At 42.4% G+C, this 15,145-nt stretch overlaps 1 protein-coding gene across 4 annotated transcripts in view; it reads left to right on the top strand.

Moving 5' to 3' along the window:
- DGKD (diacylglycerol kinase delta) overlaps positions 1-15,145 on the top strand; it is a 755,036-nt gene that overhangs the window by 692,210 nt on the left and 47,681 nt on the right. For all 4 annotated transcript variants that reach the window (XM_085634674.1, XM_085634677.1, XM_085634676.1 and 1 more), the window contains one exon: positions 8,772-8,938. In XM_085634674.1, coding sequence (XP_085490800.1) covers positions 8,772-8,938 — 167 coding nt within the window. The remainder of the gene's footprint in view (positions 1-8,771; positions 8,939-15,145) is intronic.

Genomic DNA, 15,145 nt, shown 5'->3' with positions numbered 1-15,145 from the left:
GGCCAGTGTGTACAGATATATATATATTTTTTATATATTTCCACCAATATTAGCGGTGTCACCGTGACAGTCACGATGTCTTTGCAGCGGTACACGGAGGCCGCTCTGGCGGTAGCGTCGTCGTTGCGAACATCAGACGTGATCGAAAAAATGATTTTCGGACACATAAATTGTGTCACTAACGCCACATTTCTCAAACATGGGATCAGAATTCCTCCACTCTGACCCCTTATGTTAGCTTTCACAGAAAGTTTCAGCCCTGGGAACCGTTCCCGATCAATAAAATGGCGTTCGTAACTTTCTGTTCAGGTTAAGCCCAGCCAATCACAGCAATACCGCTGGCGTGCGCGTTCACAAAATACTGTGGAATCGCCGCAAAATATCCGCGACCAGAGATTTGACTAAATTGTTCGGTTTTAATTTCTCAAAAACTACTGTGTGTGTGTGTGTGTGTATGTATGTATATATATATATATATATAGATATATATATATACACACACGTTTATATATATATATATATATATATACATACGTTTATACCCACTCTTAAACCCATAGAGATGCTCATTCCCTCTGACATACCCATACAGACACTCTCACACCCACACTTATACCCATGTAAACACCCACTCACATACTCATACAGACATTCTCTCACCCACACTTACACCCATACAGACACACTCACATACAGATACTCTTTCACCCATACTTGCACCCAAACAAACACTCTCACACCCACTCACATATCTATACAGACACTCACATACCCATGCAGACACTGTTATACCCACATTTACACCCATACAGACACTGTCAGACCCACTCATATAATCATACAGGTACTCTCACACCCACATTTACACCCAGACACTCTCACACACACTCACATACATATACAGATACTGTCATACACAATCACGCACCCATACAGATACTCCCACTCACATACCCATACAGACACTCACACACATGTTCACATACCCATACATACACTGTTACACCCACACGTATACCCATACAGACACTCTCATTCCCATACAGACACTCTCACATCCAATTACATAACCATACCGACACACATACACTTATATACCCATACACTGTTACACTTTACCCTTACAGACACTCACACCCACTGACATACCCATACAGATACTCTCACACCCACACTTACACCCATACAGACACTCTCACAACCACTCCCATATCCATATAGACATATACACATTCACATACCCATGGAGACACTGTTATACTCGCACTTACACCCATACCTACAATGCACACCCACTGACAAACTCATACAGGTACTCTCACACCCGCACTTATATCCAAACAGCCACCCTCACACCCACTCACATACCTATACAGGCACTGTCACACCCATTCACATACCCATACAGGCATTCCCACTCACATACCCATATAGATATTCACACACCCACTCACCCATACAGACACTAACACCCACATACCCATACAGACACTGTTACACCCACACTTATATCCATACAGACACTCACACATGCCCATAAAGACACTTATACTCACACTTATATACATATAGATACTCTCACAGTCACTCACATACCCCTACAGACACACCTACACAGACACTCTCACACCCACTCACAAACCCATACTGACACTCACATACCCATACAGATACTCTCACCCATACCTACACCCATACATACACTCTCACTCCTCACATACCCGTGCAGACAATCATATACTCATACAGACCCTCTCACACCCATACAGACACTTTCATACCTACTCACATACCCATACACTCTCTCACCCACACTTACACTCCTATAGACACTCTCCCACCTACTCACATACCCATACACTCTTGCACACACAGCACCATACACTCACACCCCCTCATATACCCAGACACTCTCACACCCACTCTTGCACCCATTCAAACACTCACTCTCACTCACGTACCCATACAGATACTCACACCCACACATACCCCTATAGACACTGTCATACCCATGCTTATACCCATACAGAAACTCACATACCCAAACATTCACACACATACACACACAACCATACAGGCACTCTCACCCCCGTACTGTAACTCTCACACCCACTTGCATACCCATACACTCTCTCTCTCTCTCACACACACACACACACACACATACACTTACATACCCATATACTGTTACACCCATACAGACACTCTCGCACCCACTCACATACCTATACAGACAGTGTCACACCTATTCACGTACCCATACAGCTACTCTCACGCCCACACTTCTACCCATACAGACACTCTCATACCCAATTACATAACCATACAGACACACTCACACATACATACCCATACACTGTTATATCCACACTTACAGAAACTCACACCCACTCACATACCCATAGGGACACGCTCACGCCCATGCCTATACCCATACAGACACTCTCACATCTACTCACCTACTCATAGACTCACGCATGCACTCACATACCCATACAGATAGTGTTATACCCATGCTTACACCCATACAGGCACTGTCACACCCACTCACATACCTATACAGACACTGTCATACCCATTCACATATCCATACAGGCACTCACACACACGCTCACATACCCATACATATACTGTTACACCCATACAGACACTCGCACCCATTCACATACCCATTCAGACACACTCACGCCCACTCACGTACCCATACAGAGAAGCATACACCCATACAGATACTCTCACACCCACTCACATACCCATACAGACACTCATACACACATTTGCGTACCCATACAGCCACTAACCAGGCCTAGGCATACCAGGCCTAGGCATAGTTTGCAGAGTTTTGCTGCACAGAACTCTGCGAGGTTACAAAAAACTCCGCAAAGATCCGTGAGTGGCGGAGTGCAGTGCGAACTGCAGTTTGTGTTGGTATTCCTGCTGCTCGGGTAGAACTTACCATTCGAGAGCGGGGGAAAAACTCCGCTGCACATCGCAAAGCAGAGTTTTCTGCACTCCGCGAGCTCCGCGGAGTGCAGAAAACTCCGCAAACGGAGCGAAGTTCACCACCAGGCCTACCACTAATACACTCAATTTACCGACCTATACAGCCACTCACACCCACTCTCAAAGGTGACATGTTAAAGTTAGTAAATAATAATTAAAAAAAAAGCTTTGAAATTCACACAGAAAATCAAAGGTAAAGGGATGTTATAGCTAGGAAATGGAATAAAAATACCTTTGAAATTCACTGAAAAAACAAAAGGTTACAGGGAAATTATGGTTAGGCTCAAGTTTCACTCGTACAAAACCCGTGAAATTCAGCAGTTATTGTTACCTGAGCTATTTATAACTTATACACCCGCAATGCACTGCTTATGATCTCACAAATTACATCAGTGACATCATGTGACGCACAGACCCGAAAAATTACTGACACACACCCAATCACCCACTCATAGAGCCACTCACACAGCTACTCACACACCCATACAGCTACTAAAAGAGCTACTTATTCTCTTATACGCCCACTCACACATCAATTCAGTCATCCACAAAACCACTTACATACTCATTCACACATTGGTACAAGCACTCAGACGTCTGTTTACTGACCTATGCAGTCACTCACACAGATACTTACTCTGCAAAACACCCACTCACACACCCACTAATTTACCCATATACCCATTTAAACAGCCACTTGCTTACCAATATACCCATTTACACACCCAGTCACTCACCCATAGAGCCATTCACACAGCCACTCAGTCACCCATACAGCTACTCATACACACACTCACCCACCCATAGAGCCACTCAGTCACCAATACAGCCACTCACCCACCCACTCACTCACTAATACAGCCACTCACACAGTCACTCACTCACCCATACAGCTACTCACACACCCACTTATTCACCCATACAGCCACATACACACACATACAGCCACTCAGACACCCACTCACACACCGATATATAAAGTCACACAGCCATTCAGGTGACATATGTTAGAAATAGTATCACTTATTAATAGTACAGAAAAAATTGTAATTTAACTTATGCAGTAGCGTAGTATATATCTTTAAGTCTCAGAAATCTTTACAGTCACTGGAAGGTGTCATCAGTGATGTTATTTGAGATGTCCTCAGTGATGTCACTAATCATGTCAAGAGTGATGTAATATGTGAGGTCACAAGCAGTGCATTGCAGGGGCGTAAGTTATAGTTAGCTCAGGTAACTATAACTGCTGAATTTCTATGGTGTTGTATGAGTGAAATGAGAGCTTAACTATAAAGTCCATGCAACCTTTGTTTTTTCCAGTGAATTTGTAAGGTTTTTTAATGCTATTTTCTGTCTATAATGCCCCTGTTGGTTTTATTAGTGAATATATATATATATATATATATATATATATATATATATATATATATATATATATATATATATATATATATATCTGCAGGTAAGTTTTAATCAAATCGCAGACAAGGACGACGCGTTTCGACCACGTCCGTGGTCTTGGTCACATGACCTTCGCCTCCGTTTTCACAGTATTTAAAGGTGCAGTCGAAATTACACATGGTAATAGACATAAAGAAAATAAATGTTTCCGTCACATTTTGAAACTACAAACAAAATAGGTGCCAAACTGTATGGGTGCATATAAAACCAAGATAGCAGACTGATTTGGCAATTGTGCATTGAAAACATGATTTTTACAGTAGTTTCTGATCATTGTTCTGGTAAGTGTTGAAGGATTAATTAGCGCCCGGTGTGCCCTGCGCTTATGTAGGTAATCAAATTCTAGTGAGAATTATGCTCTTGTGGGTCTAGTGCCCATTGTGTGCTGAGTTTGAGTTGGGAGAGAGCGAACCATGTGTTACAGAGCAATTTAATATTGATCCTGTCACATTAGGAAGCACGTCGGTTTAGAACCGTGGAAGCATGAACTCAATAGAGGGAAGGTATAGTACCCTGTCTGTATTTAAACAATAAAGGTGACTTGGAGTAGATTAGGGTTGTCGGACCGTAACTCTGGTGCTCATATGGTTAACACGATCGTGGAGGTCAGGTGGTTTGCAGAAGCTCTCTCCTAAAAAATGATAAATCCACGCAATTAGAATGAAGTAGGTGACAATCATCAGAGCTATAAGATTAGCATGTTTAAAGTTTGAAAAATCATGACATTTTCCACAATAATTTGCACTTCTCAAAATTCTGCTATTGTGTTATTAAAAACAAACAAGGGTGTGAGGTGTGAGGAAAGAGGGAAGGAGTGAGTATTCAGTCAAGGCAAGATTGACAGTGTATGAATTAGAGTTTACAGGTGGCTGTACAGTTCCTCGTCCTGATTAAGGCCATTTGGGAACCTAGTGCCTGCTAGAAGGATGAAATTTGACTCTCGATTACCTCTTCTGGGATTCGGGTTGACTGTGTCCAGTCCAAAAAAGCTGGCTTTGGTCCAGTCACCCCCATGTTCCTTGGCAAAATGTCTGGCTGTGCTGTAGCTATGATCATTGTTGGTGATCGCATGTCAGTGCTCTAAGATTAGTTTTTTTTACTGCAAACGTTGTGGACCCTATGTACCAGAGGCCACAGGGACAAACGATGGCATAAACTACATACTCAGTATTGCAGTTTATTAGATTTGGTATCCTCCATTTGGTTTTAGTCCTTTCCAAGATTGTTTCGGTGACATTACTGCTGTGTTTGCAGGCTTTGCATTTACCACATTTGCTGAAGCCTTCTGATTTTTCTGAGCCAGTTATTGTCCCTGGGCTGGAGGTGACTGTGTAACAGTATATCTTTAAGTGACGCACTTCTTCTGTATGTGATCGATGGGGATGTACTTATTTCATTTCGCAGAATGGGATCCTGTCTCAGGAGGTCCCATCTGTTCTTTAAGATTCTGCGTATTTGGTTAGATTGACTGCAGTACTTGGTAATGAACCTAGTCGGTTCCTTGGTCTCAACCTCTTGTGTTCTCCTGGTTCTACTCTTCTCTAGAATCTCTTCTCTGCACTGTGTTTCTACTCTTTTTTCTGTTTGATGTAGTGCTTTTCTCGAGTAACCTCTCTTTTTGAATCTTGCTTTCATATCCTGTTTGGTTTGTGTGTATGATGCCTCAGTGCTGCAATTGCGTTTGGCTCTTAAGAATTCACTATAAGGGATTCCCCATCTGAAGCTGGGTGGGTGCGAACTAGAAGAGTGTAGGATAGAATTCCCTGCTGTCATTTTTCTAAAAAGATTGGTACTTACTCTTCCATTTTCAACAGTCAATTCCAGGTCTAGAAATTCAATAGAACTTTGGCTGTAATGTCTGGTAAATCTTAAATTGGCATAATTCAATGAATAGATTAAGGTCACTTTCTGATCCATTCCAAACAAAGAAAACGTCATCAATATATCTCAACGACTTTGAAACGTTATAACACCAGTGTTCTGTTTGGTCATTCCAGAGCACCTGCTTCTCCCACCAGCCCACCATGAGATTGGCGTAGCTTGGGGCGAAGCAGGTGCCCATAGAAGTTCCTTGTAGTTATTTGTAATATACATTTTCAAACAAAAAAACATTTTCTTTCAGGCACATTGAGATCATATCAAGTAACGTGTGTATGTTCTAGGAATTCCACTTTACGTTTTCTAAGAAAAAACTGACATGCTTTTAAGCCATCTTCGTGCCGTATGCTTGTATAGAGAGCTTCGACATCTAAACAAACCAACCAATCACTGTCCCCTATTGTAATGTCTTGTATTTTGTGAAGAAAATCAGTCGTGTCCCGTAAGTAGGATGTGAGATCTTTAACAAAGAGGAATAGGAAGTGGTCAACATATGTGCTTGTGTTCTCCAGCAAGCTATTTTTGGAGGACACTGTGGGCCTGCCAGGTGGATTGCTGCTGTTTTTGTGTATCTTTGGAAGCAGATATAGTGTAGGAGTGGTGGGGGTATCATTTTTCAAGAATTGTTTTTCGTCCCATGTTAGTAGGCCTTGTTCATGCCATACTGCAAGCTTGTCATGATATTGGTTTTTTAAATCAATTAGATATTTCTTGTCTACTTTCCCGTAGCAGGTATTGTCATCGAGCTGGCGGTGAGCCTCTTTTATGTACATCGTCCGTGTCATAAGGACCACGTTACCTCCTTTATCGAAGAGTTTGATAACTAGCTCTTGGTCTCTCTGTAAACTGTTCACAGCCTCCCATTGAGGTTTGGTCATGTTAGTATTCTCTTTGGTTTGTTGAGGAGTTTGAGTAGGTCTTGGGCCACAAGGTCGCTAAATACATCAATGTTCTCTCTGGCGAGTATAGGTACGTATTTGGATTATATATAGATAGATTTATATACATATAGATATAGATAGATATATACATATAGATATATGCTTACCTGAAATATATGTGCAATTTCATTGTAAATGCATGCGTGGTAAAGGCATTGCATGGTAATTGCAGCGTTGGAAAGGCTGTTTCCCACTCAGACTGACAAGGCAAAGGGCACAGTCTGTTCACATGGGCACTAGATTGATAAAGCGCTCAACTGAACCAGCTGTTGTATAAGCATTCCAAGATGAACACAGGACAAGAGGGTGAGAAAAGTAGTTCAAAGAAAGTTAACCATAAGAACTCCGATACTCAAGGCTCATGATCTAAAAAAGCACAGAAGTAGCCTAGACTTCCAGTGTGGGTCAAAGTAACAGTTGGGTTCTGACTTCTAGGGGACAGCACTGGACTAAAAGTCCCAGAGTGCACCAGATTAGCTCTGCATACGACCCCAGAGAGACTGTGGGAGTGTGTCTGATTGAGACAGAGTTAAAAATCGTAGTACAGCATGGGGAGTTCAAAAACTACTAGTATGCACAAATATCTGATTCCATTCAACGAACTGTGTGATATATAAATCTTTGACATTGAATGTATAGAATTATGTGGGTGGTAAACTAAAATACTTTCTTATTTTATGACAAGACACTGTTTACTGCATGCCATTAGCACTGTATTGGATTCTGGGTCCTTAACCCAGCATCACCTCCTTGAATAAGCAGTGGATTCCTCCGCTTTACTACCCAGAGGATCAAGTGCTAAAGGGTGTACTTGGTATTCAGTTTTGGATCCAAAAATTGATCAGAGCTCAAGACATCTGCGATGTTAATGCCCTTTTTCACACAATTGGTGCCCAAAGCCCTTGTGCCCCCCGTGGACCTATAAACCAATAAACCACTTCCCACCGACATTGTATGCAGAGCTATTTTGCCCAGAAAGGTGCAGTAGAATTAAGGTTCCATGTGCGCTATGGCAGGAGACCTGGGTTTTGGCATTGATGCCAATTCCAAGTAGAATTTACTACCCCTCACCTGCCCATTAGGGCTCCTGCTACTGTCCATTAAACCCCTGGTCACACAGGTCATTAAGACAATGGTAGGAACAGATAATAAATTATTGTTCCATTCCTTGCACATCCCCAAGCCTCTGAGCAATAAAGAATAGGCTATTTGGAGACTACAGTTGGGACAAGGTTCCGGTCCTGTGATGTGATCTCTGGTCAAGTGGTACGTGATATTTCAGCATTTTAGTGAATTGATGTAGATTTTGTAGAGTGGAAAAACATCAGTTGTAAACTTTTTCCTCATTCCCACCAGTGGTGGGCAGCTGAAAATTGTTGTGTTAGATGTGCCAATTGAAAGGTATGAAAAGTATGTGAGTTTGTACTAGTGAGTGGTGCTGCTTCACCATTCAGCTTTACCACCATCCTCTTGGCTTCTTTTCTCCAGGCCTTTGAGAACACGTTGAAGTCCTGGGAAGATAAACAAAAGTGTGACCTTCCACAGCCTTCCTCCACGTCCTCCTCTCAGCATGCCCTGCACCCCGAGATTGTGTCAGAAGAGGAGTCTACGCATATTTTCCAGTTTGGACAGGCGGCAGGTGATCTGATTCTTAAGTAAGTCTGTCTCTATTTGCATGCAGCCTAGCTCTCTTCTTGTGGACGTTGGGTCACTTGTTCGACCATTTAAAAACATATTCAACTTTGACTTCTCAAGAAAAAGCCTTGACTAAAACAGTGTTATGGTAACAGGAAAGAAATGGCATTGTTTGGAAGTTACAAATAACTTAGTAACGGCAACCTCTGTATTAAAAGGTGTTTGTAGCAGACTACCTGCTAATAACGGTTAGAGTTCTGTAATCATATCAAAATTACACTTTGTTACAACGGTCTTGCAGTGAAGCACATAATAGAAAAACAAGAACAGTACACTATAAAGTCTACCAATGTCAAAGAAACAAATTAGTTTGAGGACCAGATTCTCTTTTCAGTCTGCTAGCAATTTTCCAATAGCTGTTGAAACAAATAGAAAGGAAAAATGGCATCACTCGCTGAGTTTATGCATTGCTATAAAACTCCCTTTGCTGAGAGCAATACTGAGGATTCAATATGCATTTAAGGCTTTTTGCCTGTAACTGTAAATCTGGCTGTTGTACAGTATTAGAGCAAAGCATTTTTTTGGTGCCATGCAGTCAATATCTACCAGTGAAACTGAGACTAGTCTCATTGCATGAACAGCCCACATAATACTACTCGGGTTGTATGACCATACAACACATGCCTTTACCACGCGTGCCTTTTCCACGCAAGCCTTTACCATGGGGATGCTTTAACAGCGCATGCCTTTTATCGCACATGGTAAGAATAATAAGGTAAGTGAATCCGATATATATATATTACCTACTGGCGGTCGCCAGTAGGTAGTTATAGTTAGGACCTATTTTCCATAGGACATCCGCAACATTCTATTCCCAATAAGTCGGGCGACGGTTGATGAATCTTCGCAAAATTTTCCAAACTTTTGGCCAGCTCCGGTCCGCTCCTATCCTGAAAGTTTCGTGGTGATTTGTCAAGCAGGGGCTGAGAAACAAGGGGGGTCCCAAAACGCGTTTTCCCCATGCAATTTCCCATAGGACCTGTTGACGCAGCTACAGCCCGAACTGCTGAACGGAATTACACCAAATTTGGCAAAGAGGTAGTCCTCAGTTCAGACTCGTGCCTTTTGCATAAATGGTGTAGATCCGTTCAGTAGTTCCTGAGAAAATTAGAGTAAAAGAGATAGATATATCTATGGCCTCGGAGGATCCGCGCAACCTATGCGCACCCTAAGCGCGCCCTCTGTGAACCGAGCGCGCACCCTCCCGATCACGCGCTGAATGCTAATTGGCTGTCAAGTGTCTGTCTACATTCGAAACCAGGAACTGTTGGCAGCCATTTTGTGCTTCGGTAGAAGCGAGGCTGATTAAGTAAGGGAAATAAGAGTGTGAAAGTTGTAAAGGGGGCAAGGTAGAAATACTCTGACCCTCTAGTGTTGCTTAGGGGGTCCCAGAAGGACCCCCTGGAGCTCCCTTTTTGAAAATAAAAATAAATGGCGAAATGCGTGCAGGGTGCGCGGATCCGCGCTTCATTAATAATTAGCCCCCGGGTGGGCCAAATCCCGGGGGCAAAATCTTTATAAATTAATGGGGGAGGGGGGCTGCGTGGCCCCCCTCCTGGAGCCCTCGAGGGCCCTGGGGACCACCACCTCCCAGGGCCGGCTCCTACAGTGTCCTGGGGTGCCCACCCCCAGGACACTGTTGTTTGCTATGAGAGGGCGGGAGTCTCCCGCCATCCCATAGCAAACTTCGTTAGGATTTTGAAAGAGAGAGCAGGGAAACCTGCTCTCTCTTTCAAAATCCATAACGATATTGCTTTTCCACACGGGGAGCTGCATGTCAGCAGCTTCCCATGTGGAAAAGCAATGCCGGCTCCCGAAGGACGCGGGGAGCCGTCTGGGACCGTGGGGGCGTTGTGGCTCCCCCCACGGTCTCCAACGTTTTTTTATAAGCCCCGGGGGATGGGGTTCCCGGGGATAATAAAAATGAGTGAAAGGGGTTATTTTTTTTTTTACGATAAAATTAGGAGTCGCGCATCCTAACGCGTTGGGTGCACGATTTCTCTCGCGTAGGCGCGTGCTTCCTAACGCGTTGGGTGCGCGACTCCAAGGGCAAAAACTGAAATTTTTGGGAGATTTTAAATTTAAAATATTTCGCAGGATTCGCACACCCACCGCGTCATACACGCATATGATGTATCGCGTAAGACGCGTAAGCATTGCGTAACGTGCATCGTACGTGTCGCGTATAGGCTTGGAGTCGCGTACCGGTCGCATTGCAATCGCGCACCAAACCCGTACCCAACCCATACCGTATGTGGATGCTTTCGCGCAGGGATCGAGAATGGTGCGCATAGAGTGCGCGCTTCCCCCCAAAAATGGGGAAAAAAGTAAATAAATAAAGTTTTGAAAATATAGTTTAAAAAATATTTTTTTAAATATGGAAACATTTTAATTTTTTTTCTCCAATTTAAAAAAAAAAACAATAAAAACAAATAATATTTTTACATTTTGAAAAGAATTAATTGAAAAAATAAGTAAAAAAATGGTGACAAAAAATATTTTTAAAAAACATAATTAAAGGAATTGACACACTGAAATAGAAAAATTTAGAAATCCAATGAAAATCATTAAACATCATAGCTTTAGAGATAAGTTATAGATAGGAATTAGCATTTAAAAAACCTTTGAAATTCACTGAAAAAACCATAGGTATCATGCATGTTATAGTTAGGAATTGGCATTTAAAAACCTTTGAAATTCACTGAAAAAAACCATAGATTTCATGCACGTTATAGTTAGGAATTGGCATTTAAAAAACCTTAGAAATTCACTAAAAAAAACATAGGTTTCAGGGGCATTATAGTTAGCTGGACATTTCCCTCGTACAAAACCCTAGAAATTCCCCCGTTATAGTTAGTTAAGCTAACTATAACTCGCGCCCCCGCAATGCACTGCTGATGACGTCACATATTACATCACTCATGACATGGTCAGTGACATCACTGATGACATCACTGATGACATCTCAAATGACATCACTGATGACATCACTGATGACGTCATCCATGTGACAAATTAGTGCATCTTCTCACACCCTAATATAACCTTTGATACACTGACTCAAAATTTCAGATGGCCATTCTCAAAACCATAGATACTCCTATACCAATAACTACATACCCACTCATTGACTCTTAGGTCTACACACACATCCACTCACTCACCTGTCCAGTCACTCATACTTACAGTCACTTAGTACAGGACTATCATATGCATTTATAATAGAGACTCACACACCGCTAATCATCCATAGAGGTACGCACACACCTAGTCAGTCATGCAAATAATTAATCACACTCCCATTTACTCACCTATACAATTATACACACACAAGTTCACTTACTCATAAAAATAGTACCACATTCTTACGCTCTTATATAATTACTGATACAAGCACACACTCATCCATACAGCCACTCTCACAATCACACACTCTCAGATATAGCCAGTTATATACTCTTACACACATATATACTGCCTTTCACATATGTAGTTACTCACACATGTACCACTGAGATATACATTCAATCACTAACACACCCATACATACACTCACCCAACCATACAATCCATTACAGATGCACTCTTAAAACCATGCACCCATAGAATCACCCACTCACACATCTATGCACAGAGTCGCACACACCCCACCCACACAAACACTCAGGCACCCATACAGATACTCAGACAACCAATCAATAACCCATATAGACACTCATATAGCTATTCACAAAACCATGCAGCCACTTATACACCAACAAACAGACAGATACAGACATTCACACAGTTTAGTCACTAGTCTGCAGTAAGATACGTTTAATGACTCACTTATAGAGTCAGTCACGCACCTACAAAATCATCCATTCACACACTTATACACCCACTCATTCTTCCATAGGCCTTTCCCTATATATATTAAACATATTTAAACTTTACAGAAACACAGACTCACTGGATGAAGTCCTCAGTGATGTCACTGACCATGTCATGAGTGTTGTAATATGTGACGTCATCAGCAGTGCATTGCGGGGGCGCGAGTTATAGTTAGCTGAACTAACTATAACGGGGGAATTTCTAGGGTTTTGTACGAGGGAAATGTCCAGCTAACTATAACGCCCCTGAAACCTATGGTTTTTTCAGTGAATATATATATATATATATATTTATTTATTTTTTTAACATAAAATAATATGAAATTACCTAAAATAATTATTATTACCTAAAACCAAAACAATTAAACTTACTGCACATTAACTCATCGAGTCAAATGTTTAATAACTGATTGCATAAATAAAATATATTAATTAAATGAATAATTATAGCTGAACTAACTATAACGGGGGAATTTCTAGGGTTTTGTACGAGGGAAATGTCCAGCTAACTATAACGCCCCTGAAACCTATGTTTTTTTTAGTGAATATATATATATACCTTTTGATAGAAATAGCAGTAAGAAGCTCAAAGTGCCTCTCACAGTTATCTGGTCATGCTAGACATGGGGAAAGTCACAGGTTCAGGCCATCCACGATGGAATGCAGGTCCGATACAGGAACCAGGTAGGTCCTGTTGAAGAGTTACCGTCTCGAATTTGGTGCAAGATTTCCGTTCACGAGGAAGAGGCTTTCAGCACAAGGAACAAGTTGGGCATTGCTGACAGTCGTTGCTATGGAACGAAGAGCCGGTCGTCCGTTTAGTTGCTGTCAGTGCGAAGTGAAGGTCTTGTGATGCTGGTCATTACAGACAATCGCTGTTGGCTTGAAGAGCAGATCCCACTGGAGCTTTGCATCGGTGGTCGTCGCGGGTGGTCAATTCTTGGAGCAAGGATCCTAAACTTCAGGATCTTCAACTTTTCTTGATGAGGAGTTCACTGATGCCAACCAAGGATCCAGTATCTGGGGGCCACCTCTTAGGGATTAGAACTCACTCCAGCAGAAGCCAGAAGCAAGGCTCAGGAGGTCCAGTTGGTGCTGGGCAGTTGCAGGCAGGCCTCACCTCTAGATGCTTGTTGTGTCCCTGTACCTCACAAAGGGAGGTCAGCTAACAGAACCTTGGGGTCACTCTGGATAGCCTTGGATTAGGTCAACCTGGTATAATCTTCCTTAATATATATAGCTGTGTCTGAACTGGGGTGGCGAAGTGAGCTAAAGAACGATGATGGATTCAACACAGATCTGTGACTGGGGGAGAGTGTCTGAAAAGTTTCAGCGCTCTGTCCATAATCTTCTTGTGTTTGCCTTGTTCGCCCTAAGTTAGAAGGGTATGCCTAGACGTGGGTCCCTTGCTCACTTTGCCACTGGATCACGCTAGCCTGGATGATGAGGGCTGCTAACCCAAAACCGGTCCCAGAATGCTTGTTTCTGGTCCAGGGAATACATGGCTTGGCAGTTCGGGCTGGACTGTTCCCATGAGGCACAGGGTCAAGACTGATTTGCATTTAGCTGTGTCTGAACTGGGGTGGCGAAGTGAGCTAAAGAACGATGATGGATTCAACTCAGATATGTGACTGGGGGTAAGTGTCTGAAAAGTTTCAGCGCTCTGTCCATCATCTCCTTGTATAATCTTCCTTAAGACAGCAGGGAAGTACTTCCAGCAGTCCTCCTTCTGAATATTCCACAGATCCAGGAATGTTCTAAAGGGTGGTTCTGAAGGTCCCATTTTTATACCTGGTGCCAGCCTTAGTGTGGGGACATTTCATTAATTACTCCCTGAACTGGTTCTGGTCAGTTTTTTCCCTGGTCCTGGCTGCAACCTGTCTAGGGTGACAAAAGCAAGGGAAATCCTGGTGTCGGGTTCCTTTGTGTGTGTCGCAGGTGCGGCCCTTTGAAATGTAATCCAGGCAGTTTACAGTTGCTCCCCAGCCATTGTCAGAAGACCCTCTCCCCTTCACACCTAGGCTTCCTTTGTCTCGCTGACTGGATGCAATACACAATCAACAACAGCAGAACCATTCACAGTCATGTGACCAAGGACAATTGCTGAAAGCACAGTTGGTTTTAGCAAGAAAAATGCCAACTTTCTAAAAGGGGATTTTTTTAAATTGTAACTTAAAATCCAACTTCACCACTAAAGAGGAATTCAAATTACAATTCATTTGAGGTCAAACATAGTTTCTCTTTCTGCTCCCAATCTGAAGTTAGCACTTCTTAAAGATAATATGGTGACCTAGT

This window comes from Triturus cristatus, chromosome 11 (assembly GCF_964204655.1).
Source record: "Triturus cristatus chromosome 11, aTriCri1.1, whole genome shotgun sequence".
Taxonomy (NCBI): domain Eukaryota; kingdom Metazoa; phylum Chordata; class Amphibia; order Caudata; family Salamandridae; genus Triturus; species Triturus cristatus.
The sequence above is the reverse complement of the archived record's forward strand: the minus strand, read 5'-3'. Positions and strand labels throughout refer to the sequence as shown.